The 24,641-nt window shown below is 38.2% G+C and overlaps 2 protein-coding genes across 6 annotated transcripts in view; one reads left to right on the top strand and one right to left on the bottom strand.

The window, feature by feature from the left end:
- Positions 1 to 7,243, top strand: part of uhrf2 (ubiquitin like with PHD and ring finger domains 2) — a 42,572-nt gene extending 35,329 nt beyond the window's left edge. For 4 of the 5 annotated variants that reach the window (XM_083565075.1, XM_083565076.1, XM_083565077.1 and 1 more), the window contains 2 exons: positions 237 to 335; positions 1,404 to 7,243. In XM_083565075.1, the coding sequence (XP_083421201.1) occupies positions 237 to 335; positions 1,404 to 1,550 (246 nt within the window). In that variant the 3' untranslated portion in view covers positions 1,551 to 7,243. The remainder of the gene's footprint in view (positions 1 to 236; positions 336 to 1,403) is intronic. The other variant, XR_014537332.1, reaches the window with a different exon arrangement.
- LOC310739348 (dual specificity testis-specific protein kinase 2) lies at positions 2,175 to 23,939 on the bottom strand. The gene is made up of 10 exons (XM_083565264.1): positions 23,733 to 23,939; positions 22,090 to 22,181; positions 21,638 to 21,831; positions 17,343 to 17,464; positions 16,907 to 16,955; positions 16,269 to 16,418; positions 12,907 to 13,080; positions 12,481 to 12,564; positions 12,230 to 12,316; positions 2,175 to 8,928 (listed from the first exon to the last, which is right to left on the bottom strand). The coding sequence occupies exons 2-10, from the start codon at positions 22,118 to 22,120 to the stop codon at positions 8,827 to 8,829; spliced, it is 993 nt and encodes a 330-aa protein (XP_083421390.1). The 5' UTR covers positions 22,121 to 22,181; positions 23,733 to 23,939; the 3' UTR covers positions 2,175 to 8,826.
- Positions 23,940 to 24,641: the final 702 nt, after the last annotated feature.

The following is a 24,641-nucleotide window of genomic DNA, read 5'->3' on the forward strand; positions in this document are numbered from 1 at the left end:
ACTTTTTAGCCTCATCACTAATCTGTGCAATTTCCTTAATTGCCAATCAAGTGGACTCATGATACCATGTATTTTTTCCCAAATTGGGCAACCCTATCGGTCACACACACACACACACACACACACACACACACACACACACACACACACACACACACACACACACACAGGCATACAGGCACACACATACTGTATTTCTTTCTGATCATGTATAACTTTCTGTTTGTTTTTTGCAGAACTTTTTGAGAAAGGTGGAGCAGATTTTCATGTGTGTGTGCTGCCAGGAGCTCGCTTACCAGCCTGTCACCACACCCTGCCAGCACAACGTCTGCAAGGTATGTGTGCTTTATTTTGGTTTAAAAAAAAAAAACATTTATATTGAATTATTTTAACTTCAATTGATTTGAAAATGAAACTAAAATTGGGTGACATTTCCTGTTTTTGAAACTGTCATGTGTTTCATAAGAGAATGGATGTATCTCAGTGGGTAAAACATGCAGATGTTTTGGTTTTAGTCCACCATAGCTACAGTATCTCAAAAAAGTGACTCCACCCCCCTCACATTTCAGCAACTATTTTAGTATATCTTTTCAAGGGACAATACTATAGAAATGAAACTTGGATATATTTTAGTCAATGTGCGGCTTGTATGGCAGAACAGATTTACTGTCCTCTGAAAATAACTTAACCTAAAGCCATTATTAATAAAATAACTGCAAACAAAAGTGAGTAAACCCTAAGTTAACATGTCAAAACTGTGTCCCAAGTGTCAAAGTTTTGTGTTAGCACCACTGTTATCTAGAACTGCCTTAATCCTCCTGGGCATGGAATTCGCCAGAGCTGCACGGGTTGTTGCTAGGATCCTCTTCCACTCCTCTATAATTCCACCTTCAGCTTGAGAAAGTTGGAGTCGCCTTGGAGGTGTGTTTCGGGTCATTATTATGTTTCTAAAACTGCAGCAGCACTCGTGTAGCCCCAGACCATTATGGTACCACCACCATGCTTGACTGTAGGCAAGACACTATTTTCTTGGTACTTCTCCCCAGGGCGTCACCACACATAATGGACACCATCTGAGCCAAACAAGTTTATCTTAGTCTCATCAGAACACAGGACAAGTTGCATATTGACTACTCTAAAGTATATCCAAGTTTCATTTCTATAGTATTGTCCTTTGAGAAGATTTACTAAAATGTTTGCTGAAATGTGAGGCGTGTACTCACTTTAGTGAGATACCGTAAATGTAAATTAAGGTGGTTGGTGAACTTGGCAGTTGTGCATCTCATGTTAGTTTTCTTTCCAATGACTCTCCTGTTTGACCAAAAAAAAAAAATTTTTCCACATAAACTCTTAATGGTGCTCGTGAATGATCTCACACTGCTGTGGTGTTGATGTGATTGCAGACCTGCTTACAACGATCGTTCAGAGCCGAAGTGTTCACCTGCCCGGCATGCCGCTACGATTTGGGGAAGGATTACGTCATGGTGCTGAATAAAAACCTGCAGCAGCTCCTGGATCAGTTTTTTCCTGGATACAGCAAGGGACGATGAGATCTCACAGGAGACATGGACAGAAATAATCTCCATCCAGCTCAATGGCACTTACACTCACACACACACACACACACACACACACAAAATCAGTGCACTAACTTCTTTACCCAACACAACGACATAGCAAGTGCGCGCACACACACACACACACACACACACACACACACAAAAATTAGTAGTGCACTCCTATGCCCAACATACAAAGTGAACACCCCACACACACACACACACACACACACACACACACACACACATTTCATGTAGATGTTTCCTTCATTAACACCAGCCTGATACTTGTATCCCAAGGACACCCAGGTCAGCACCATGACCTTTGCTGGCCGTGCGTAGGTTTGTTCCTCCCTACACCGCTCTCAACCGAAGGACACGCAAACACAATTACACAAACACACTCTGTTAAAAGGAGCGGCAGCAACCTAGCGACAATTCAACTGATCTGTTGAGGATGGACTAATGGCTAATGCTTATCAAGTGCTAACTGTTGCTAACAGGGGGACAGTGGCTCACAAATCTTCTACAAGAGTAAGCTCATTTAACGAAACATGCTAACCCGGCATCAACGAATTAACGGCGGGGGGGGGTTATTAAGAGTGAAATGCTCAGTTTCATTTACAGTTATGACAATCGTGTAATGCAGTATTCTGTGTATCTTATGTTAATCACAGCCTGCTAGTTAGCGACAGCGTGGATCACTTTTTTCTTTGGTCTTGGGATAGCTAAATATCTGCAGCTAGCCGGCTAGCTAACGTTCATGCTTGCAATGTCTCACTTCTAAACGCAATATTTCACAATAAATCAGTTTGTTTAAATTAATTTGAATGTTGGAATAGAGTAGCCAGTCGTGGGTCTAATATACAAAGGAGAAAGGTAGCACTTTCCTGTTATTATGCCCTGTGCAGCATTAGCCAGAGTTCAGAAATGATGCATCGACCAGCCTTCACATATCTGAAGGGAAGCATGGGAATGTCCTTACTCCTACTAGTTGGGAGCAGTCACGTGACAGTAAGAAATGGTAGATGACTAAATTAGAAATGAGAGGAATTTCCAGAAAATCGTATCATCTTTGTATGCTAGCTAGCTGAAAATATCGCAGTTATTTAGTTTATTGCTTTATTTTACACTTAATCTTGGCTTGTTGAGGATTGGTTTGGTTTTCGCCAAAAACACTTCTGATCTTCTTCTTTAGGTGGGACAAAAAGACTCGTAACTTAGCACATTGGAGTAGATAGCCTGATAGCTAATATATCTATGGAATGATGCAGAATGATAGAAGTCAATATTGCAGTTTTGGACATATGGCAATATAACTTATAAATATTATGGATCACATACTATAATAATTACATTACTATTGATAAGCTTGTTAGCTATAATTTGGAATAGATACACATCTACAGCTAGCTGGCTAGCTAAGGCAAATGGAATTTTACTTTTGTTTTGTTTTTTCTCTTAAAAAAAAAAAAGAATTTGCAGATTTATTTCTTTACATCATTACACAAAGCTAAAGGTCTTCTCAACTAGTTCACTTTGTAGGCAATAAATTCAAGCTGTAATAACTGTATTAGCCAAAATCATTCTTTTTTGATTACGGTTGTATAAATTGATGGATCCCACCCAAGACTGAGGATTATTTGAGTGTATGTGAGTGTTGTTTTGTTTTGCAGTTGTTAATAATCTACAGCTAGCTAGGTCATAAATACTGTAGTTGGAGTTTAGAGGTTTCTATTTTATTGGAATTTGCTTGGAAATGCCTCCAAGTCTTTTGCAGTTCTAAAGAAACTCTACATGTTACCTCTTTTCCATTATAGAACAGATGGACCAGACAGCAGGGACAAACCTAGCTGTGCTTCTGTTCTGCTAATCGTAGCTAGCTAGCAGAGTCATATGTCCCGCAACTTAGATACTGCTACTTCCTGTGCCAGCATCAGGAAAGCACAAGTTAAAGTTTCTAGCACCATGTGGAAATATTTCCTATGTGATTTTTGTGGTTTTGTGTTAATCTTTTACAGCACTATAATGGTAGCAGTTTAGCATATGTTCATTGTTGCTGGGTTAATAATGTTTGGTTAAAGGAAACATTGCTACAACTAGGTACTGTTTATATTTAAGCAGTTCTCCACAAACAAGCTGGAAGTCTAAATTGTTGAGTTCTGATTGGCCGAGAGTCGTAAAAAAGATGATCATCATCACACAGTTATTCCTTTGGGCTAAAATTCTGTGAAACATATGCAGAGATATGCAGTGACTGAACTGAGCTAAATTTGATTGATAATAACAGCTGATTTACAGGTTTGAACATTGATGTTGACCGAAAAAAAAGCGTAGCTCACGCCCCATACTGTCCACCCAACTGGTTTGTTTTACTGTGTCTCAGCTCTTTTCACTTTTATGTTTAATTTTTTACATTTTCCTAAGCAGGTGCATTTATTTCCATTGCAGATCTGCCAACCTTTGTGTATTTTACATAGCAGTGACGCATCCTGACTTTGCAGTATGCAAGCTGTCATTCAATAATTCAATAATAAAAATAGCAGATACGCTAATCAACATGTAAATCTGGAATGACTAAAACTTGCAGGTGTGTTTTGAATAAAGTACCTTAAGCCCCACCCCCTTCCAGCCATCTCACAATAGTCACTTTTGACTTAGTTTGCACTCCGATATGTGCTCTCAATTTTTTGTCTTAGTTAATGCAGAATGTTTCTCATGCCTTTTGTGAAATGAACTATCAATATATGTTCCATTTCCAAAGTTACAGAAGTATATAGTAAACATCATTCGAATTATATTCACTGAAAAGAATGCATTTCAAATTCTTTAAGATTAAGTAGAGGGATGTGGGAAATCAAACACACGATTTGAGGTGACAACCTTACAATCAATGTAAAAAGCAGTGCATTTTCACTATAAGCAAGCCAGAGGCAATGGTGGCAGGGAAAACTCCCTGAGACGACATGAGAAAGACACTTAGAACCTAGACACTAAAGACATTGCTATATTGAAAGTGATTATAAATAATGATGTTTATACACATCTATACTGAGTTTTACACAGACTACCAGGCACAGGGTCAAAACAAAAGTTTGTGTACACCTGACCCTCAAGATTTCTATGTGCTTTTTGAACATCCCATTCCACAGTTAGTCCCAGTTTGCTGTTATAACAACCTCTAACTTTCTCAGAAGAGGTTCCACTAGATTTTGGAGTTTGCTTGTGTACATTTGTGCTCATTTAGCGGCCAGAGCATTAGTAAAGCGGGTCACTCTTTTACTCGGAATCATGTTACCCATATCTTCATGAAGCTAGCTTTGTACACAGGGGCATTGTCAGGCTGAAATAGGTTTGGGTCTCCTAGTTCAAGTGAATGAAAATATGTTGCTACCGCATCCAAAGACATCCTGTACAATTGTGTGCCTGCAGCTTTGTGGTAACAATTTTTTGAAGAACCACATATGGATGGAAAAGTCAGGTGTCTCAATACTTGTGTCCAGTATATGTAAGAACATTCAAAAACAAAGCGTCTATTTAAAAAAAAATGTCTTAATTAAAACAAACACCTGAGTGAAAGTCACCCCAATACTATGGCTATATTGAAAAACATTGATAATTGATAAAGAAAAACAGTGTGCATGGATACATTTCTAGTGTCTATTAGTTTCTCCTCTCAGGTGCCTGCTGTTTACTGGTAAAACCCTATATATACAATCACACTCACAGTCTCTATCTCAGTATGATGAAAATGTATTTAAATGCAGCTTCTGGGTTGGCAGGTCTGTAATCAATTGATTGATTAAGCTGTTTCAGAACAAGAAGACTGACTGAATTCACTCTGAGATAATGAGCCGTTTCATTAGATCAGTCGATATCAAAATCACAAAACCACTATCTGTTTTTATTTACATAAGTCCAGAGAGGTTACGCAGTATTATATACTTTTCTGTCTCGATCATCTCAACATAAAAAAAAAAAAAATGAAGGTGTATTAATGAAAGGACGTATGTGAGGACATCTAAAGCGAACGGCTAGCGACTAATCACGTTTGAGATCTTTAATCGGTTTAATCATTCATGATTGTCAGCATTTTAAAATGAGAGCATTTGTATGGAGTTATTTTACTACTTGTGAAATGTACTGTAAAAAACTAAAATGTGATGCATTGAAATGTCATGATTATATTAGAAATATGTGTAATTGCATTTTCAGTCACATGTCTTTGTTTTGAACATTTTAGACTTTTCGTGCATTTACATCACAGTTACGAGTCAATTTATCCACTTGCATGCCGAAAAGTTTTTTAAAAAGAGAGCCAATGAGAAAGCACCAGGGGCATAGAGGGGGTGGGGCTAAAGCTAAAGAACTCCTTGACATCTATAAGCAAATGAGACAAAAATAGAACAGACCCACAAATGATAATATCTGTGACTATAGAATTTTGAATGATTTTATAAAATAGCATTTCTTTGAACATGTTGTTTTGACTTTTGTTATTATACAGTCATGACCAAAAAAAAACCAAATTGCATATCCTCCCTGGACTTTTGTAGTTCTGTCAGTCTTTAGTTTTCCAGCACGACTTTATTAGTCCGTTTTTACAATGCAGAAATAATCATTATGGTGAAATCATTTTAAACCTGTAGTCACACAGATTGACAGGCATCACTTTGTCATCAAGGGTGGCGTTAAGTTCAATCTGATCAGCCAACAATCATGTGACATCACCACTTGCCTTTAAAGAAAAATCATTTTCACTTTTCTGACTTAATGATGTGTTATAATAGGTTTTAATGCTAAAATATAATATTATAGTAGCCTAAAAGCATGGCAATAAGCAGCACTTATTTTCCGAGCATTAGCGCAGTCCTGCATTTATGTAGCTGGTTCGTATAGGAGCTGGAGAACTGTTATGCTTTATAATAAATAGGAAAATAGCTGCTGATCAAATAGAACTTATGCTACACTTATTTTGACACAGAGACTCCAGACACTGCAAAACCAGGATTTGAGCCCGTTTCTCTTGTTCTCACTGACGTGTTTGCTCCTCAGTCGTCTGTCCTGTCCATAGAGGGAGAGAACGTGTCATTTCTGTGTTTTGTGTTCATTTCTATTCGACTGAGTTAACTGATAACGCTTCATGAACTGTTATTCTGTCTCTGCAGCTGACTGTGATTTGCAAACCACCTTTTCATTTCTTCCCCCCCTTCGAGAAAAGATTATTTTTTTTCAATTACTCCCTCACAATAGTAGGTGATGCTGGTAAAAAAAATTTCGTGCGTTTTTCTCTCTCTCTCTCTCTCTCTCTCTCTCTCTCTCTCTGTCTCGCTCTCTCTCATTGGTTCTCTCTGGCTCTAGTTCCCGTTCCGCCGCTTCTGCTTTTCTGCCTTCCGTGTTTGTTCTGTTTTTACAGCACGCACTGAAGAAGGAGAAAAAAACGTTAAACGAATATAAAAAAAACCAGTCTGTGTTATTCTAATGAGCGCCGATCCTGATGTCGTTTTTTTCTAGTGTTTAATCCCTCGTTTATGTTCATCATCAGCTCTGTTGATGTGGCAAACACTTACCTGATGACGCACAACCTGCCTCAGCAGCAACATGGCTTCATATTGTGACCCCAAATTTTATACATGGTATTATACTTGATATGTACCTATTAAATATTTTGATTTCAGAAATAACCCCCTGTTGTTTTGGCTGTGTTTATTACAGGAATCAGTACTGGGAAATATCCATCTGCACACAGTCCTTTTAATCTACATGGAGTCAGTCAGCTAAGGCAGGTTTCTGTAGTTTTGACTCTAGATATGATGCAATGTAGCTAACAAATGTATGTATTGCTAGCAGTTTAGCCTGGTGCATTACGTGTCTGTCACTCATCACATACACAAACTGAATAGTAAAGTCATGTCCTGACTTTAAGTTCATTTTTCGCCTTCAAAACGCTCCTTATGGAAACACGTGGGCCGGAAAGAACACCAGCAAAAACATCTTTCTGCTGTCATTTATTTATTCTCGATCTTGAACATCTTCCTATTTTCTTCTAATCAGGACTCTTACTGAACTCGTTCTGCGTTACATTTGTTGTCCACATTTGGTAAACATTAACACACAATATACACCTGAACAGAGCAGAAGTTAAACAGCAAAACAACCGCATACAGAACACAAAAAAGTTTTTGTTATAATGGAAACAATAACTGCAACAAAAAAGGTGGTGGGCCAGTGTAAATGACTGGGAAAGAGAACGATGGACTGGAGAAAGTGATTTACGGAAATATTGCTTAGTTTACTATTTTAAGACTCAGTCAGACAACTTAAAAACGAGACAAAAATAAAACGTAAAAAAATGAAATGACGACTGAGCTCGTGATGAAATAATTGCTGGACATGTGCGTGTGTATGTTTTTACTCGGGCGCCTCCTGCTGGTAATCACTGAAACAAGTCACTGGGAAGCCATGCCTCGAATCACACACTATGACCAGGTGCCTAGTTTACCTTTTAGTCTTAAATAGAAACAGCATCGTGATTTCAAAGTTTGCAATCTGACTGGCTCTTTTTACATCCCTGTTTGCACATGTCCAGCTAAAAACTGCAAAGCTAACCCTGTCTTACGTCTTTAAACTTGTTATTTCATCAGCGTGTCTGGTGTTTGCTGAATTTATTCAATAATTGACCTTGAACAGAAAATACTGCCCTCTGCCGGACACGAGGGTGCTTTCAAAATGAAAATCTTATTTACTTCAAAAAGTTAGAAAAGTATCTTCGTTTCAGTATTTTTCTGAAACCCCAATTTGGAGCAGAGCTGCTTAGTTTAGTTCTTTGCCTTAAAGGAGTAATTTAGAAGTGCATCATTTCATCTGAGGTAAAGACTTAAAGTGACAGTTTTTATTACAATCCGCCCTACAGGCAATGGAAATTATTTTTATTTCTTTATGAACGATCGCACAAATTTAGTGTTAGTGGACCATGAAAAGTCATTTAATAAACAATAAATGGGTTCAGCACCACTTTAATTCCTGCCTCCTGCAGTAAACCCTGATTAGCCTGCATATGAGGAATGATGTATGGTAGCAGGTCCCGTCTGAAATTTGGTCCAGTTCCTGAAACACACAGATCCTCCAAAGTAGTGTGATGTGTAAAAGCTGAATTCAGCATTCAGCACTCACTCACTCTCAAAGTCAACATCCATCACATATGTTTAAAAGCCTGGTCCGGTCCATTACTGCAGGTCTGTAACATCCAGTACCCTGGGGTCAGAGGTCACCCCGAGGTCAGAGAACAGTCTGGAGGCTCCAGACTCTCTGCAACATCCTCCAGCATTTCCAGTAAGTCAGAAAAGGACGGCCGCCGATAGGCATCCATCTGAAGGTAAAATATAATTTACGAAGTTAACATGGAGCAAGAAAAAAAATATTTCCTTTAAAACCTAAAACGTCTCTAAAGCATTATACTCAGAATGAGTAGCCCAAGAAGCCCTGAATTATAAGTAGTGGTGGACACAGTACACAAACCATGTAGTTGAGTAAAAGTAGAGATAAGGTAGGTTAAATATTACTCCAGTAAAAGTGCTCCCTTTAAACTTACACTTGAGTAAAATTACAAAATTATTTACCTTCAAATGCACTTAAGTATCCAAAATACTCTGATTTATTTTTGGCTATAATATTTTTTGTCGAAAGACTCTTTGCTTAATCAGCTCAGTTTAAATGAAAAGACTAAGTAATGTTACTCTCAGCACAGCGATCTATTAATAGAATGATATCAATGAGTCAAACACTGTTCGATATTTATTAAAATTATCATGAGCCCAAAACCTTCTTTTCAAAAAATTCGGGCAAATAAAGCCACAGGTGTTGATCAGTTGAACTGATGTTGAACTGAATGTTGGTGATAAGAAGATACAAAAAAAAAAAAACAACAATCAAAACAAGTTCATAACAGAGCTCACAAACCTGATTGGTGGCTTGCTATGTGTTTGACCAGTTAAGTTTTTATCCGCTCATAAATAAAAAGGAACTACTAATTTCCTAGATTGGTGCAAAAAAATACAAAGAACCTAAAACGCTCCAGGAGGAAGTTGATGGAACACTCAACAAAATAACCTCTAAACAAGGATTATTTTCTACATATAGTTGTGTTGTTTCAGTTGCTTGGTGAAGTGGTAATTCCTTTTAGTCTACAGTTAAAGACCACCAGTTATTCTGCTGTTCGAACAGAATAGGAAAGTTTATTCCACAACACGGGTGCCAGGACAGACAAGAGTCCTCAAGAATGTCTTTTCTTGTATCCTGAGGGATGTTCAGTGTAGTCCAGCACTCCTTGAAAGTGTGAGGTTTTCTTTTTTAAAGTAGGTAAATGCCTGGAGGTCTGTTTCTGATTTGTTTTCCTCAGTTCTGTTCAGTTTGATTAAATCCAATGCAATGCAGTGGCCATTGTCCAAAAATCAGCTTTACAGCAATAAAATAATTCTTATTCTTCTTTCGGCTTCTCCCATTAGGGGTCGCCACAGCCAATCATCTGTCTCTATACCTCCCTGTCCTCTACATCTGCCTCTTTCAAACCAACTACCTGCATGTCCTCCTTCACCACATCCGTAAACCTCCTCCTTGGTCTTCCTCTTTTTCTCTTTCCTGGTGGCGCCATCCTCAGCATTCTCCTACCGATATACCCCATGTTCCTCCTCTGCACATGTCCAAACAATCTTAATCTCGCCTCCCTCATCTTGTCTCCAAAACGTCCTACATGTGCTGTCCCTCTAATAAACTTATTTCTAATCCTGTCTATTGTCATCACTCCCAACAAAAACCTCAACATCTTCAGCTCTGCTACTGTCTCCAAACCATACAACTACGCAGGTCTCACCACAGTCCTATAAACTTTCCCTTTCACTCTTGCAGATACCCTACTATCACAAATCACTCCTGCCACTCTTCTCCACCCACTCCACCCTGCACTCTTTTTTTCACTTCCCTAACACACTCTCCATTACTTTGCACTGTTGACCCCAGGTACCTGAACTCCTCCACCTTCTCCACCGCTTCTCCCTGCAACCGCATCACTCCACTGCCCTCCCTCTCATTCACACACATGTACTCTGTCTTACTCCTACTGACTTTCATTCCCCTTCTCTCCAACGTGTACCTCCACCACTCCAGGCTCTTCTCAACCTGCTCACTACTCTCACCACAAATCACAATATCATCTGCAAACATCATAGTCCACGGAGACTCCTGTCTGACCTCGTCCGTCAACCTGTCCATCACCACTGCAAACAGGAAAGGGCTCAGAGCCGATCCTTGATACAGTCCATCCTCCACCTTGAACCAGTCTGCACACTTCACTGCTGTCACACTGTCCTCATACATGTCCTGCACCACCCTCACATACTTCTCTGACACACCTGACTTCCTCATACAATACCACAACTCTCTTGGCACACTGTTGTACGCTTTCTCTAAATCCACAAACACACAATGCAACTCCTTCTGACCTTTTCTATACTTCTCCATCAACATTCTCAAAGCAAATAATGCGTCTGTGGTGCGCTTCCTCGGCATAAAACCAAACTGTTGCTCACAGATGGTCACCTCTTCTCTCAGCCTGGCTTCCACTACTCTTTCCCATAACTTCATGGTGTGACTGATCAAACAGCAATAAATAATAAGTAATGCAAATTTTAACATCAGAAATGTGTCCTTTTAAGTTCATTCCTAATGAGCAAGGCCAGTGTGCCAGTGGCAAATAAAAACTCCACGAGATCATTTGACGAAGAAACCTTGAAAAGAATAAGACGCCGAAGGACACATCTGGGTAACACCTGATGTCCATTCACTATAGTCCCATCATCATTTGTTCACTGATGGATACTTGAATGCAAAATTGTTTGTAGCATTTGTAGTCCTCGGCCAATTATAGCAAACTGGTTTTCTCCAAATCCATGTTCATGGTTCTTGAGTTTAACCCTCCACAGTAATCTTAATTATCTCTAGCCTGTTCATGTGGAGCCATCCTCAGCAGCAGTATATGTTTTCCAGTTGCAGATAACTCCAAAAGTAGGGCATCAGGATGACTCAGGCAGGTCCGGAAAAAAGAGATAGCTTTGTAGTTATGTATACATGTTTCGAATCTGCTGCGTCAGCTACAGGAAGCAGTTGGTGGTAACACAGCAGTGGGGTAGAGTGAGAGAATCGGTGTGGCTCGAAAACAAGTGTTGAAGATCCAGTCTGGATCAGCCAGAGGGATTTAATAGCATGCAGAGGCAGGCCTGTGATGACTATGTTGTGGCAGTCCAGTCTCGAAATGGCAGTCTGGGACTGATCAAAATCCTTAGAAGCCTGTGTTCTTGTGGTTTGAATGTTGTCTAGGGAAATTGCGTGCTGTCTCAACCTACCGTCTTAGCGTATTGTCTCAGCATATCATCTCATCATACGGACTTTCTGTCATGTATCGCTCTCCATACCACTGTCACATCATGCCATCTCTCTGTGCCATCTTACTGTACCATCTTTATGTAATGTCTGAACTGTCTTCCATCTCTAAAATTCATTTCTCGGTAAAATATCTCCATGCCTTCTCACAGTCCCATCTCGCTCTGCCATCTCTTTGTACTATCTAACTGTACAATCTCTCTGTATTATCTGAATGCACAATCTTAACTTCTTACCTGACAGCAGTTGACTGAGAGCTCCAGAATTTTCTCTGGACATCCCTCTACCAGCTCACTGAATGCCTCCACATCCAAACCATAATCCTAGAGAGGGAGACACACAGATGTAAAAAACATGTTAAAATTATAAAAGTATGCATTGCTGTGTATTGTTTCATTTGTGTGTGTACGTGTGTGTGTGTGTGTGTGTGTGTGTGTGTGTGTGTGTGTGTTTGGATGTATGTTTCATTTTGTCCTGGGTTTTTTACTTGTGTTCTCGGCAGAACTTCTGGGTCAGCAGGAATTCTAGCCAGTATCTCACACAGCATGATCCCAAATGAGAAAACATCCACCTGTGATTGATCAGACAGGAATTTGGGGTGTCGGCAAGACTTTATTGTAGTGGATAAATAAATAAATAAACAAATAAATAAATAAATAAATAAAAGGGATATCGGTCAAATGAAATTAGATGTGTATCAATCAATTACAGGAAAAAATAAAAAACACTATTTAACCCATGTTCAATTAAACATATAATATAATAAGGATGAATTAAACAAGAAGAGAAACAACAAACAAAGAAAAAAAAAGACACACACACACACACACACACACACACACACACACACACACACACACACACACACACACACACACAAAATACAGCAGATTTAATGATAAAGTGTATAAACCTTGCGGTCATATGGTTCCCCTCTCAGCATCTCGGGGGCCATCCAAAACGCAGAACCCACTAAGGACATCTTCCTGTCAGGACTGTTAACAGGAAGCTCCACCACCTCCCGGGCAAGACCGAAATCCGTCACCACTGCTTCTCTGACCTGTGCTGTCACTCGGATCAGACAGTTCTGCAAACACGAGTTCAGATTTCACACAGCGACACACAGATCAGACTGAAACAGCAGTGTCATGTTCTGCCCTGTCCATATTACAACTTCATGATAAACTTGACAGATGAACACACAGACAGAGCTGTTTTCTCTTTCTTTGTATAATTGTATGTCGTTATGCTGATGTGTATTAAAACGAAATACCCACCAGATAAAAATGATGTTTTAAACCTGTCAATTGCTCTTTTGATACTGGAAATCATCAAACATTCTGTTCGGCCCAAACTTACAGACAATAATATACAACTAAGAGCTTCACAAGGACAACTGAGCTACAACGTTCCTCTGTTCAGCACGTGAAGTTTGCTTTTTCTATTAAACTTTGCATTGGTCCTACCAAGCAAAAACATAATGAAAACTTATAGGCCCAATTTATTATGCAACCTTCATGCATCTTGAGGAAAACTGGTTGTTTCCAATTCCATCAGGGACAGAAACAAAATCCAACCTGCATGTTTAAATAATAAAATACACCCTGACGCATCTCTGTGCAGAAATGCTGTCCGGCACCATGGCGTAATCTGAACCTGGAACAACAAGAAGCATGCTAATGAACTGCGCGCAACCTTGTATGTTTGAGTTACCTATCTATTCTCACACTCGGGTATTGTTAAATTCCTGAGTCTGACTAGTCACAAGGTGTTTATAACAACAGGTCTGACAGGGGCACAACTGCAAATCCTAGGTTTATATTACTGTACTCATTCTAACACATTATTGCTGTTATTTTACAGCTCCTCAGCTTACACTTTGTGGTGACCAGGGTTGCTAGGCTCTTGTTTTATGCTACACTCCAGCTCATGCTTAAAACTATTATCACTGCATGACTCAAACATGTTCTTCTCTCCCTTGCCCTACCAAGAACTTTAGGAAGTTCATCTGCACCACTGTTAACAGGTTAGGAGTTGTTCCCCTCTCTGTTACCCTCAGACAACCAGAACTAAAAACAATAGTAGGTCAGAAGGTGCTCCCTCCATCTCCTCACAGCATCAGTTACGCCAGTCAGGATACATCTTATATGCTGCCTTTGGTCTGTAGACTCGTGGTTATTGATTCGGAAACCTTTGCCCAACCTATCATAGATCAGAGATCACACAGCCAGTGCCTGAAGCGCCAGAAAATGACCCTCAGCTGTGTAGACAGTAGACACACAACTCTCAGTTTGTAGGTCCCTGCACCCAATATGAGTCTACACATATTCTAAGTCACCAAACATAACTAACAAACTTAGATCTCAATTCTGAAGCCACCAGCATTCAACCTGGTCAGCCCAAGGATCATAAAAACCTGTCTAGCAGACAAGCAAAAAGCTCAACATTCATTCCAAAACTCTCTTATAGCTCAAGATAGCACACGGTCCAAAATGCACTCATAGTGCTTAAGGAAGACACATGGAATTTTTCAAGATTTCTTCAGCAGGAAAACTGGTCCATGTCATTGGCTTCAGCAGGATCTAGTAAGGAAGACAATTCATTAATCACCAGCTCACAGTGGACCCTTTTATTGTTTCAACACTTTCCGAATACCAAAAGCACCGCTACTAGAGCATCTAGGATAATCTGACTCTCTGGCGCCTACAAATAAACTGCTTAGAACTACTCCTGGGGCCCTGATAAGCAATAAATGCACTCCCTACATAATGATTCACAGTCAATATCTTGCCAATTGGAGGGTGACTACACCAAATCAGTGGGTCCTATTGACCTGTTTGCAGGGGTTCTATTTTCTCAAATCAGCCCCCACCTTTATTGGGGCCCCAAGGCCATATCAGTCTTAGACTTCAGAATTTGTTTTATTGATTTACAAAGCTTGTTCCCTCCTAGACAAATGCACCTAAAAAAAAGTAGGTTGTTATTTATAATGATAGGATGTATTACTATAGGAAAACATATATTATTCAAGTCAAGAAGCTTTTATCATCATTTCAACTGTATATAGCTGATAAAGCACAGTGATTAATTAAACTATGAACTATTTGATTAAATTATTATTAGTGCTGTGGTGTTTTATTCCTTATTATTTGTATTTTATGTTTGAACTGGTAGAGATTATTGGCTAAATTCTGTATTCTTATTTTCTTTTATTTATTTATTTTTTTCATGAGAACAAAAACGTTTATTTCTGCACCGTTTTTCTGTCCTATGGCATTTTCATGGAAGCAAAAAAGGTGGCAAAGCTAATCATCCAAAACAAGAAAATAAACCCAATAAATTTCCAAAAATTTTTGAGGTGACGTCAACAAGTAATGCTTTTGATTTTTATTAGAGGTGAAATGGTTTGTATATGAACCCTGCATTAGCATTATAAAGGACTGCACATTTCCATGTCTTATAAACTGAGGTGTGTCACACTGGTCACTGTATCCCAGCAAACAGAGGGTGAAACCTGTCTACACACCAGCATTTAAAAAGTTTGTTCCAACCAGCAAATAATTTTAACTTAAAAACTAAAAAAAAAAAACTCTCAGTAATGTAGACAAAAATGCATTATTTACATGCATTAAGTATTTATCTCATGCTAATCAGATGTGCAAAAGTGGACATAAAAAATTAAAATCATTTTTAATCAAATCAAATCGTTTATCTAGTTTGCTATATCTACACTATATGGACAAATGTATTAAGAGACCTGATTTTTTCAGCCATATGTGGTTGTTTTCCAAACTATTACTACAAAGTTGGAGGCACACAACTGTATAGAATGTCTTTGGAAGCAGTAGCATTACATTTTCCAAAACCTGTTCTAGCATGACAAAGCCCCTGAGCACAAAGCCAGCTTTATGTAGATATGCTTCACATGGATCGGAGTGGAAGATCTTGAGTGTTGAGCCTGCTATAGAGTTCTGAATTCAACCCTACTAAAAACATTTGGGATGATTTGGAATGCTGACTGAACCCCAGGCCTCCTCGTTCTAGATCAATGCAAAGTTATTTTAACAGCAAATTAGGACTAAATGTGGAATGGTAAGTTTATAAAGCAGTGTACCTGCTAATGTCTCTCATCTGAACACACAGAAACACAAAAACACACACAAGCAACAGCAGTGACTTCACTTTGGGAGTTCACTTTCTCGTGTGGACGTAGAGTTTTTGTGTGTCTGGGTGTGTGTGTACACGTGTGTGTCTGGAGCATCTCTGCACTCTGACCTTAGAGTTCAGGTCTCTGTGGTAGATGTTTCTGGAATGGAGGTAACTCATTCCTCTACAGATGTCACAGGCCAGTTCCACCTTCTCCCTCCAACAAAGTGTGATGTCACTTCCTGCCAAGAGCTCCTCCAAACAGCCTCCATTTACATACTGCATACAGACAAATACACACACACACACACACACACACACACACACACACACACACACACACACACACACACACACACACACACACACACACCTTGGCTAATTAAACTAATCTTTATATTTATTTAATTTCCTTAAAAGCAGCAGGATTTCTTGAAACCTGAAATTTTAACTGTAATTATATAAATGCTTACATGGACACATTAATATGCGTACAATTCTAATTATGAGATCTATATGAAATAGAGCATGAGCATGAAGTAAATTTAGGTTTATGCATCTTTTTCTGTATGACCCTGGACTGTCTTGGTTTAACACTTTTGGCTTGAACACTCCCTTCAGTAAGTGATATTTGAAAATGGTGCCCAACCTGCCCTCCAATCTCTCATGTTACACACTGTTACATGGAAACTTTTTACTATTAAAAACAAAACAACATCCAGCCAATTTTACAGGAAGTTTATAGACTGTAAATAAATAAAACTCACCTCAAGAACTGGATACAGTTTATCTTCTCTGACACAAATCCCCAGATACCTTCAGAAATGATATGACATTATTTTCTCACAGTCATGCACAAGTTAATTAAAAAATCTATATCATGCATTTGATAAGTAACAGTGTAAACACAGAGCTTCTCTATGATTAAAGTTCAAAGTTGTTCTGAACTTCAGAGTTGGTCAGAGAGCTCATACAGAGGTTTGTGTCGCTTTAATGGTTCCATTAAGAACAAAAACTGAAAAACCAATCCAAGGTCAGAGGTCACCTGTGTGATAAGTGTTGAAAAATTTATCAAACCATTGAATCAGACGAGCAGATTCGATGGGCACAAATAAACAACTCAGTTGCAGCTGAAAAATATCACTTTGCCCCTACAGATAAAAAAAATAATAGCCAGAACACATCATCTGCTTGTTGACTCACCTCACCACATTGGGGTGTGAGAGTTTTTGCAGAAGGCTGATCTCCCTTATGATGCTTTCCTGATCGACGTCATTCTTATAAACCTTCACCACCATCACCTTCCTCGTGGTGTTGTGCATGACCTGTTGAACAGCAAGTACTCTGAGAAACTGAAGAGTGTGTGACACTAAGTTTCAGCCAGTACTGAGAGTTCATAAAGAGGAATTCATCATCTGAGTGTTAATAAGCTCTAGTCTGGGTGAAAAGCTGTTCTGAGAAAAATAACTTCATAGTTCTGATATTACAGCTAGGAGAACTCTATAATACGATAGTGTACATTCACTGCTCAGCAAGGAGCAAAATTTTTAATGTGACCCAAAATGTGGTCAAACGCAACTGGAACCTTATTCTGTGAACTCTTTTTTTTTTTTTTTTTTTTCTTCATGGTTTCTGAAGTTAAATCATTTATTTATGTAGAGTTTATGTACAGTCCCTGGAATCACATTGACTAATCTGAAATTTCTAATAATTTAATTTATATTTCTATCACTTTTCACTAATGAGCATCTGTAATTATTTCTAAACAAAATGTTTACAAATTTTTAAATTTTTTAATATACTGTTGCAAATTTTAATAAAGTGAACAAAAAGATTTGGGACACCTGACTATTATAGCAGTAGGGACTGTAATTGTATTGCATTCTAAATACATAAACATTAATATAGGGTTGTCCCCCCCTCCCACTTTTGCAGCTTCAACTGCTTTCAAGTCAAGTCAAGTCAAAAGGTCTTTATTGTCGTTTTTACTATAAACAGTGGTACACAGTCAAAATGAGACAACATTCCTGCAAGAACCCTGGTGATACACTGAACAACATAGAGCTACAACATACAAAATAAAGCTACATAGAGTGCAACAGAATGTGCAAACAGAAAACAGTACAGACAGACAACACAAATAACACAAAATAGTGCAGACCAGTAAACCTACTGTACACTCTGTATATACAGTAATGTGCAAAAAGGACTATAAAAGACTATGAACAAGAGTATATGTAAACAAACACAATGCAGTGCAAACAGCAGTAGCAGCAGTCAAGAGGTGCAAAAACAGCATGTAAACTGTATAATATGGTTAAGTATAAATAATAAATAAATGGTGGTGGAATGGATTGAGGTGAGTAATGAGTGTGTGTTCGAGTTCAGGTTGTACAGTTCAGTAACACACAGTTGAGTGAGTGAGTGTGTGTGTGTGTGTGTGTGTGTGTGTGTGTGTGTGTGTTTCAGTTTAGTTCTGTGTGTTGAGGAGTCTGGATGTGACTGCCGGAATGCTTTGGAACCTTACTACGCTCTGTAGGGTCTTGCGATTTCACTCTTCGGGAAAGGCTTTCCACAACATTTTGGAATGTTTCTGCGCAAATTCTTGCACATTTATCCAGTAGATCTTTTGTGAGGTCAGGCGCTGATATTGGATGAAGAAGGACTGGCTTGCAATCCCTGTTCCAGTTAATCCCAAAGGTGGGAGAGGGATTACGATCCGGGGGTGAAGGCCAGTCGAGTTCTTCCACAGAAAAAACATCCAACTATGCATTTATGAACCTTACTTGTTCACTGGAGCACAATCATGCTCAGTCATGCCACGTATGATTATCTTTTCTCTCCAACCATTACAATTGCAGTCAGGCATGTAATGTTCTCCTGCATCCGCCAATCCCAGACTCAAACATTAAAACAATAAAGTATGATTCAGCACTCTGCAGAACATGGTTCCACTGCTCCAGATTCAAGTGTACTCTATTCAACGCTAAGCATTTATTTGGTGATGTAAGGCTTGCATGCAGCCGGTTAGCCATGGGAACGCATGGCTCAGCAGAGCGTGGCAACTTTTCCGCACCATGTGCCTGAGCACTCAGTGACTTCACGCGGTCTTCCGTTTTTAGTTGCCGCTGTTCCTAAACGCTTTCTAATAATACCACTTACAAAAGTATATCTAGCAAAGATTACATTACAAAGACTTGTTGAAAAAGTGGCATCCTATCGCAATACTGGGTTTGATTTGACTGAGCACTACAAAACAACGTTTTTGACTGCATTCTAGGTGCTTATATTTATACACCTGAGGCAATGGGTCTGATTAAAATGGCTGAATTAAAGAAATTGTGTTACAATACTTTTGCCCAATGTACATTAGGATATACAGAAAAATTTTTTTATGTAAACTTGCTTGTGAAACAGACGTTTTTTGACCTTTTAGTGAGGAATGTTGAGAATAATAAAAAGTCATCAGGTTGTTGTTACTTTCTCGACTTGAGCTGTGAAAGTAGTAGATGCAGTTAAAACGTGTGAATTTTGTTCATCACCATTTTTTACTCTTAATTATATCTGAGACACTGCATTTAAAAAAAAAAAAGAAAAAAAGGAAGAGCAGTTGTGAAACTCGTCCTGCATTCTCAAAACACATGCTGAGAAATACTGTATGTTAGTAAAATATATCTCCCTCGAGGTTCAACTCAAACAAAACGGAGAGATCTGAGTTTTGAAGATGGAAGAAAAACAAACACACTTCTTTCAACATATGATACGATGGGTTAAAAACATAAAATCGTATTTTGAAGCAAAATACACAAGATTTTGACTTTCAAAGAGGTGAAAATAACAAGAGTTGAATTTGTTTTAAAATCTTTGATAACTATGGTGATGGAGAAGAAAAGTTATTATTATCAATTTTGATCAGTATCTATGAAATCAAAGAAGTGACAATATTTTAGCAGATATTTGTAATTGTAAAAACTATAGTCTAGTTAAGTTGTCTTTAATTTTAACACACATTAACTTTAACACCAAGACTCCTCACACACATTATAAGTTATGTGTAGCTGACTGCAATCACTGCAGGCTTCAGAGAATCTGAAAAATGGTCATTATACTACAGGGACGATGTTAAATTTCTGACCATGGCTATTAGATTTCAGTTTTGTACATCAGAATTTTTATTTTTGCTTTATTACCTGTAGTAAGAGATGCAGAAAATTGAATCCAGTTGCTCATACAGTGCCTTGCGAAAGTATTCGGACCTCTTGAACTTTGCGACCTTTTGCTTGTTGTTGATTCTTCACAAAAAATTACAGTTTCATATCTTTATGTTTGAAGCCTGAAATGTGGCAAAAGGTCGCAAAGTTCAAGGGGGCCGAATACTTTCGCAAGGCACTGTATATTGATGCAGCATTGTAGGGGACGATCATCTTCACACAGCTGATTATACCACTTACATATACTTCTGTATCAATTAATTCACAAGTTTAAATTAAGTTAAGAGAATTTCCATTTGTTCTGGCAATTTTTGGTGAACTAAATGAGTCTTATATACACAATTATAAAATAATGCATACAAATTAAAATATGCGTAATTCAATTCCAAATGTTACATGAGATGATACTGATTTGGCCCTCATAATGGCACTGTGTTGTTTATTGAAATTTACTGAAGTTAATCAGTGTTTATAGTTTGCCAGAGTAAAAAAGCAGATATTTGTATAAATAAATGTGTCATGGTATTGTCTGTTTGTGCATCATATTAATTATACCCCTGCATGACATCATCGAACACTCAGTCTAATGAAATAACACACTGAGGGGAATGAAGAGCATTATTATGTTCATGAACATGTGTTTTCTGGATTAACTCACTCCATCATACACTCAGAGACCAAAGTCAAAACAAGTGTCCTGAGACACATAAGGACACTGTTTTAACTTCAAATTCACTGAACTAAAAACACAACAACTACCTCGCCTGCTGATCTGTCACCTTTACATCGCTGATTATAATGACAGATTTTTTGACAGGACACGAAGACGGGGAAAGAAGTTCAAATACACTTGCACAAAAAAAAAAAAATCTCTTCAGTTAAAATATAATAAAGACCACAGACTCCAACTCTTTGTTCTTTATCGTGTTTGTGTCCATTTTGTGACATTTGAAAAATAAAAACTTCGCCATGATCATGTATTGACTATATTATATATTGAATTATTCATCTCTTTTAATATGATGAATTATTTATTTATTTTTTTAAATGTTAATCCTTTATCATAAGTGTCTAAGGCTTTGGGTTTTCCGTTTTAATGTAAAAATGAAAAAAAAAACAAACATTGTTATTACTATTGCTTTAGAATTGTACAAAGACATTTTAAATTGGTAAAAAAAAAACGCTGTTTACTCCCAGCATACAACATTTCTGGCAAACAAGTTTTCTGGATGTATCAAATCAGGGTATAAGTTCGGTATTGAATATTTGTAAAAAGAAATATTGTACCTTGAAGACTTTAGAGAAGAAGCCACTCCCTATGAGTTCGGCACTGAAATCCTCCCAGAAGTGCAATTTGCAGACATGGGTATGTAGGCGGCTCCGGCGCTCGGCCTGGCAGTATGTATCTGTACACTCACTCAGAAGGGTGGGGCTACCGGGTTCAGGAGACACGGCCACCTCAGAGATCCCTGTAATCTCATCTACAAAACACATGGAGATAGATTATTAGTGTTATAGTGTTGTTAAACACTGTGTGACTAATGAGCCAAATAATTTAACTTTATTTCAGGATATGCAAAAAGAGGATTTCATCTTTTACATATGACTTTTATTCCCTGTTGTAGTGGTTTAACAGCTCACCTGAGAACAGCTGCCAACCAAACAACAACTAATGTAGCCTTCATTAAGATATGCATGCAAAGAGGACATGAAGTATAGAAAGAATACGTGTTACTTACTCCAGCAGTTCAGCAGATTGTTCATGTGCATTGTGCCAAAATGAAGAGTCTACATCTCAGTCTCTTCACAACTTCACTCTGACTCAAAGCAGCTGAAACACAAAATACACCAAGAGAATCATTAAAAGACAAACACAAATCTACATGTTCCTCAAAATTAAACTGTATAATGTTTTTTCATTGAATATTACCGTATTTTGCATCGCTTGCATAAATCTGCACGTTGGTGCCATTACTTTTGCGCTACTAGGAACCAGGGTTTCGCATTTGCACAGGTCAGATATTTAAACAGATTCTTTTAAATGTCTTTAGGTATTTTTATAAAAAAGGCACCCAGACCAGTATAATATTCTTTACTATGCATTATTAATTATTAATATATATTGTTATGGTATTTGACTGTAACAGCAACACAAAGTGGTTTATTGATTGAAATAAGCGCTCGATGTGAGGTTACATTCTCTTTAAAAGGTTCTCTCTTGTGTCTATTATACAGTCAAGAGATTCAGTCATACAGCTGAAGTCAGACTGAATTCATCTACACAGTATTCTCATCTAATGATGCATCTAACTCTTCTCACGTCTCACTTCTCAGTTTAAACATATACTTTAAACAGTCATTACTATAAAGCATTAAATGGTGGATAATAACTGAGACTCTGGAAGTGTAAAAAGCCTACACAGGACTTGTAGATCAACATGGATTTCATTCAAGTTTCAGTAAATCGGAATCAGAAGTAGATATAATGGAGATCATTGAGATTTTTGTACCAGAACAACTTGACTGTTTCCAAACATCATACAATCTCTATATATACATTTTATATGGGGGGGAAATTTGTATCTTGGTACTGTATAGTACAGAGAAACACTGCACCCTAAGAATTCTCTAAGGATTCATACACTGTGTCTATTAACACTCCTTTATTTACCCTTTTTGTAGCTATGTTTTGATCACTTCATTTCTAAACCCACTGAATAAATCGTCTTCTGAATTTTTGAAGCATTAAACCGTTCACAACAATAAAAAACCTGCAATAAACAAACAAACAAACAAACAAACAATCTGTTTTTCTGTCTATTATAAACTATTATCTATGTATTTCAAAATAATCCATCAGATCAATGAGCACTTTGTGGGAGCACCACTCACAGTTTCATTTACTTCTGCACAATGCAATCAGTTCATGATCACCCATGATCACCAAAACTCTTTATACTGTAGATCCTTGTAGATATTTCTGGAGGTCTCTGCTCGGACACACACCGCAGCTCCTGAAGCGCTCTTCATTATCTGCTTATTTCAACCTCGAGTCTAAAATATTCAGGAGCATAGCTGGGAAAGTAGCTTTAGGTGCTTATTATTTCCAATTTATACCGGAATATAACACTAACACACACACACACACACACACACACACACACACACACACACACACACACACACACACACACACACTTTAGTACCGGAGCTGAGACCTTCATTAATTTATACATTATATCTCCAGCTGGTGTTTCTTCCGTATAAAGAAACTCAAACACTTGATATCTTTTTTTTACAGGTTGGATTATTATGACACTAATAAACACTGCATGTTATCACCAGCACAAAACACACACACTCAAAACTGTGTAATACTTACGAGACACACGGTTTCCGTCGCTGAACGGACCGTCGAGCAGGATTTACTGAACATGAGATGCGTCTCATAATAAATAATACACACACACACACACACGCACACGCGCACGGAGTCTAACCAATCAATGGCCTGCTTTCTCTCACGTGCACCGGTCGGATCGGTTGCGCCTTCTGACGCACGGAGAACTTCACCGTCTCTCAACACGTACTTTTTGAAGAAACTTTAAATAAACGTGTTGTTGTTTTTTTACGGAATGATAAAGGCGTGTTTCTCAACACGAAATTGGTCTAAATTTGAGATAAAAATCAATAGGAAAAGGGAAAGCTGGCAAAATACAGATAGATTTCGATTAGAGTACGATTAATCGAATCGCAATTATATGACGGAAACGTTGCGATTTAATTGAAATAAATAAGTGCATGTGTGAACACATTATCTGAGAACAGTCTCCGTCCAATATCTCCGTCGCTAACAAACCAAAAAGAAAAGACCAGATAGTCTCGGTTCAGGCAGTGCACGTGTGGCGTGTGTGGTCACGTGACTTTCTGGTGAGCATCGTGGAGACCTGGTGAAGATGGATGCCGAGCAGACCGACACTGAACTGGTAGCCAAAAATACACTACCTCTGTTATATGGTGATATTTTAGCTTTAAGATCATCAACACTTAGCAGAGAGAGGAACTGTGCAAGATCGGCTAAATTAAAGTTGCTACATCACGTGATGACAAATCTGTAAAAGATCTTACTGGCAACATCCGCGTTCCCACACACACACACACACCCCCACGCCGGAAGCTCTGCCCAGTATCTATCTATCTATCTATCTATCTATCTATCTATCTATCTATCTATCTATCTATCTATCTATCTATCTATCTATCTATCGATCTATCGATCTATCGATCTATC

This window comes from Silurus aristotelis, assembly GCF_946808225.1.
Source record: "Silurus aristotelis genome assembly, chromosome: 16".
In the NCBI taxonomy this organism is placed as follows: domain Eukaryota; kingdom Metazoa; phylum Chordata; class Actinopteri; order Siluriformes; family Siluridae; genus Silurus; species Silurus aristotelis.